General features: G+C 37.5%; 1 protein-coding gene across 2 annotated transcripts in view; it reads left to right on the forward strand.

The window, feature by feature from the left end:
- The first annotated feature begins 1,261 nt into the window (after positions 1-1,261).
- The window catches only part of LOC115236079 (sialin-like), a 9,743-nt gene continuing 6,210 nt past the window's right edge, over positions 1,262-4,794 (forward strand). Inside the window, exons 1-5 of one of the 2 annotated variants that reach the window (XM_029808276.1) lie at positions 1,262-1,673; positions 3,165-3,370; positions 3,637-3,858; positions 4,007-4,091; positions 4,303-4,469. In XM_029808276.1, coding sequence (XP_029664136.1) covers positions 1,601-1,673; positions 3,165-3,370; positions 3,637-3,858; positions 4,007-4,091; positions 4,303-4,469 — 753 coding nt within the window. In that variant the 5' untranslated portion in view covers positions 1,262-1,600. Of the gene's footprint in view, positions 1,674-2,041; positions 2,372-3,164; positions 3,371-3,636; positions 3,859-4,006; positions 4,092-4,302; positions 4,470-4,794 lie in introns of those variants that run through there. The other variant, XM_029808275.1, reaches the window with a different exon arrangement.

Below are 4,794 nucleotides of genomic sequence, written 5' to 3' on the forward strand. Positions count from 1 at the left end.
CGTGGAGGCGGGGGGAGACGCGTTGTCGGAACCCCAGTAAGATACCTAACTTAACCTCAGAGCAAACGGTCAAAACGCAATCAAAACGGAGTCCACTCACCTCGTCGCTCGTTCGTGCCGCGACACCTTCCCTCGATATTCACCGTCGCGACGATCGATTGTGTGGAAGACCCCCAGAGAACGCACCACGAATATGATAACACTGTAAGAAAATATACTGCACGTTGCACACACGTCAAATTACCCGGGCGCGCTGACACGCCGCATTTTGTTCTGCGCTCGTTTGAAAAGTAATCCTCGGCGCTGGCGCAACTCCGATTCTATAGTCCCCCTTGAGGAGAGCGTTGTTCCGCGCTCTCCTGTTCTGCGTCCGGAATTACCGTTCAGGATTAAACGTTGCGGACCGTCGTATCACACGTGCGTGTTGTAAGAATCGCGCGTAAGACGCGAGAAATACAAGACCACGAGAATTGCGCGCTTTACTCCGAAGCGGCAGATAAGTATGACAAACACCGACTGATCGACGTGTTTGCCGTTTGACCTGCCTGCAAACTGACCAATCGCTACGCAGGTGGTATCCCGCTGGTCCCTGCTGGTGGCAGGTTTAGAAACAGGGAAGGGGACCTAACTACCTACTGCGCGACCTGCTGGGGCCTGGTACAGGATGGTCCGTACATCAGGCCCCGCTTTTGCTTTTGAATCTGTAGTCGACCGATGTTTATTGGTTGTTGGTAACACAAGCCATGAACGACGGATGGTGGACTGTTCAACGTCTTAAACGTATTATCATGTCATGTCTGTAGGTTCATAAAGGCAAGATACTCGCGGCAGAGACTTTTAACCAAGTTTCCTTTGTTACCAGCTATCGATAGTTTGTATGATTCGTGTAATTTATTATACTAATTACATCACAGGGATGTATATACAAAACGGCTTGAATCAACTCTCAGGCTCGAATTAAAGACGAAAAAGAGCAATTTTTTTAATCGAGAATTTTAGAAACAATTTATACATTCAATCGATCATCCTTTAATAAAATGAAATTTAAATGCATCATTATTATTGAAATTGTTATTTTATATATTATTTTGACGAATAAAAAAAGAAAATAGGATCTAAATATATTATTATTACATGTTTTCCGATTTATCAATAATATACCCTAAAAATATTTTTCGTTGCACAAACGTAATATCATTTGTACATATTAATGCATTAATTATATTTAATAATATTTATTGTTACATCACACGTCGCGATAAGATTTAAAAAAATACAACGGATATAGAGATCTTTATCAGTGTTGTGGTTCGATATCGCTCAGCACTCCGACGTGGGGAAAATATTACGAGCCTCGCGTACACACGGTGCTTCAAGGCTGACCGGCATGGGTACTTATTGTATCAAGTCTTGTTAACGGAGATGTTCATTCACTCTCATCGCCCAGATGACCAGTATGGCTCGCATAGTTCACAGTTGCGTCCCGCTCGTATCGCGCGACGCAAAAGTAGCCAGAAAGAAGTCGCGAGTTTTTCAATGATGTGTGCGTGAGGTATCGATCTTACATCATGGAAACGCAATCAGTGTACCAGCACGTTTGATGACGATGGCGGCGCTGGTTCGTCTTAAACGCGGTAGCGTCCAACTAAGACACGCGGCACTCGAGGTCAGAGGTATGTGTGCTCTCAATTGACTTTCTTCGGCAATATTTTCCGGAATTCTCGATGCATTACTTTCGCAGCGAGATTTGGAAATAATTAATCAACGTTTCTCGCGACGTACAGTTAAACAGAATACATGACTTATTAATTATTCGAAGTATGCATTGTGGAATTATCGTATGATACATTTTAGCCCCAGATTTGATTAATTATAATTAACTTTTTAATTAATTATAATTAACTTTTCTGTACCGAAAAATTTACGATTAGATTTTGTTGGACATTATAAATTTTGTGTTAGTAAAATTATTCTCTTCCAATCTTTATTATTGATTAAAATGTTGCACATCCATTGTCCTATAATCTGCGTGAAACAAATATGTATCAGGAATAGTGTTGAGATAATTATTTTTTTAACTTTGCACTATTCAAAGAATTAATAATATTGTGCGATCATTGTGTTGTCGAAAAGTGTCAGTTAGTTGCGTTTTATCATCGTCGAGCCAAAGTCGAGATCATGTGAAATATATTTGGAGTAGTGGAGAGATAGTGTGCGAAGAATCAAACACGGGAGTGATAAGAACGAGATGTCGCGGTTGGTCTCATTATTTTTGAGTTCTGTGAGATGGCAGACTTCGTCAAAAGAGGTAGCGTGCAGTTTGTTAAACATGGCAGTTGTCAATTAAAACTCGCTGCACAAGAAGTTCGAGGTTCGTTAATTTTAATCACTACAATTAATTTCATTATTCATCGCGTGTGATCTGATTTTATTTCACGCTGTTTCATGTGGTCAAACTTTAAATAACTCTCGCGATACATTATACAGATTGATATTAATTTATTCAATGCAAAAAAGGTAATTACGGCTGTTTGCATCATTTTGTAGTGCAGTAATGCACACACATTTTAATACCAATATTATTTTCATATTGACGTTAAAAATCAGTCGACAAATGCTTTTTAAGTTTAGAATTGATACGTAGATATCATTGTACCAGCCGTTTGAGTAAGTTATCAAAATCAAACATCGTCGTTCTCGGATGTTTGGAGACTACGATAATGGATGTATATATATATATACGAAAATTTCTTCTGCCACTGCTTTACCTTGAATTTGTCGAGAATATGATTCTGTAAAGATTGCCAATTTTAATTTAGAATAATATACAAGAGATATTTATTGTTATTCACTACTGTGTTATTTGACAATTTTTGCTAACACAAAATTCAACAGTAAAAGATTTATTCAAACATTTTAACCGCATTCAAAATTTTAGTTTTATTTTTATTAATAATTCGACGCGAGATAAAATATTCCTGCTTTATTATTTTTACTAATACAACGCGGCCATAATTAGTTAAATATAATTTTTTAATGATGTGTTTAATAATAAATTTTAATAGCGATTTAACAGTGAAAAAATTATTACTCCTTACCGGCTATTTGATGGAATTAATCACGATTGTTATGACGTATTACATAATTATATCGTTATTCGTTAGCGGCCGTACGGGCGCGACACATCGTCGCCGCGCTAGTTGCAGTTGGATTTGCGCTTTGCGGCGCGGTCGAAGTCAGTTCCTCCGTCGCATTATTAGCGAATCAAAAAGACAATCATGCCATCATCGATACATCTTGGCACTGTGATATGCTGGTTAATATCACCAGCCGCAATCGCACCGAGGACTTTGAGATTATATTTATGGAGGTATATATTTTTTCAAGCATTTCTCTTAAACTTCGTACTTTGATACATTCGTTTAACACTAAATTCTCTCAATTTTTTAAATTCTCTAATAAATTTTTATTTACCAATGCAAACATAAATTAAGCGAGATTAATTCTAAATGTGATTCTGTTTCGTTTGCTTTAATTGTTAAATGTTTAAGCAATCTATATATAATATTGTGTGGAGAATAGAAATATATTTAATAAAATGACAGAGATATTTATAATTCATATTATGAATGACAGCTGCCGCAGGAGGAGCGAGCGGAATCGATTATGCGCGAAGCTTTCTTATGGGGACAGGTCGCGGGTCCGATCCTCGGAGGTTGCTTGGTATGGGGTCGATCCGGGCCCTCTATGGTGTTCTCACGCGCGGTTCTTAGCGCCTGTGTAGCGTCTCTGTTAGTTCCCGCCGCCTGGCGCGGACCGTCGCACGTTGCGCTTCGTTTACTTCAAGGATTATGCACCGTAAGTCGGCGCGCAGATTTTATTGACGTCATCTTTTTAGATGCATCGCAACGCGAGCTACGTGAGATTTCGCGTAATATCGTAAAACACGGCGCACACACGAACGTGAAACGCGAAGAAATTATTACGACATCGTCGTCTTTTGCAGGGCGCAACCATGCCTGCTGCTCACATGCTGGCTATGACGTGGTTCAAGAGTAATCACAGAAGCTGGTACTTCAGTTGTTACGCAGGTATGTTTGTGGTTGCAAATAACGCGGTTTTTTAAATGAGAAGTAAAGAGTAGATGAGTATAATAAGCTTCTCCGATTTCCATTCAGTATTGTTTTGTAAGGACATATTTGGGAAGATACTACGACTCTTTCAGAATATTTTTTAAAGAGTTCCATTGAACGCTACGTGGTTCATGTTAATCGACTAATCTTGATTCCCGTCCTCTTTAAGCTGTTAGCGTTGGTTATTGCCTCACCGGATGGCTGGGCACAGCGGTGGTGCGAATGTTTGGCCGCGATTCTTTGTGTTACGGTCTGGTTCTTCTGGCGCTATGCTGGTATTTTGCCTTTGGTCGATTCGTCAAGGATACACCAAGGTCTTATCAACACGATACAAACGTAAGCGACGCTTCCGAGCTCTTTAGTGAGCTCACTCGTCACGGAAAGTTGCTGGACATGCTAATTCGCTGTTTATATATATACATATATATATATATATATATATATATATATATATATATATATATATATATATATATATATATATATATATATATATATATATATATATATATATATATATATATATATATATATATATATATATATATATATATATATATATATATATATATATATATATATATATATATATATATATATATATATATATATATATATATATATATATATATATATATATATATATATATATATATATATA

Source organism: Formica exsecta, unplaced genomic scaffold (assembly GCF_003651465.1).
Source record: "Formica exsecta isolate Colony F162 unplaced genomic scaffold, ASM365146v1 scaffold243, whole genome shotgun sequence".
NCBI lineage: Eukaryota > Metazoa > Arthropoda > Insecta > Hymenoptera > Formicidae > Formica > Formica exsecta.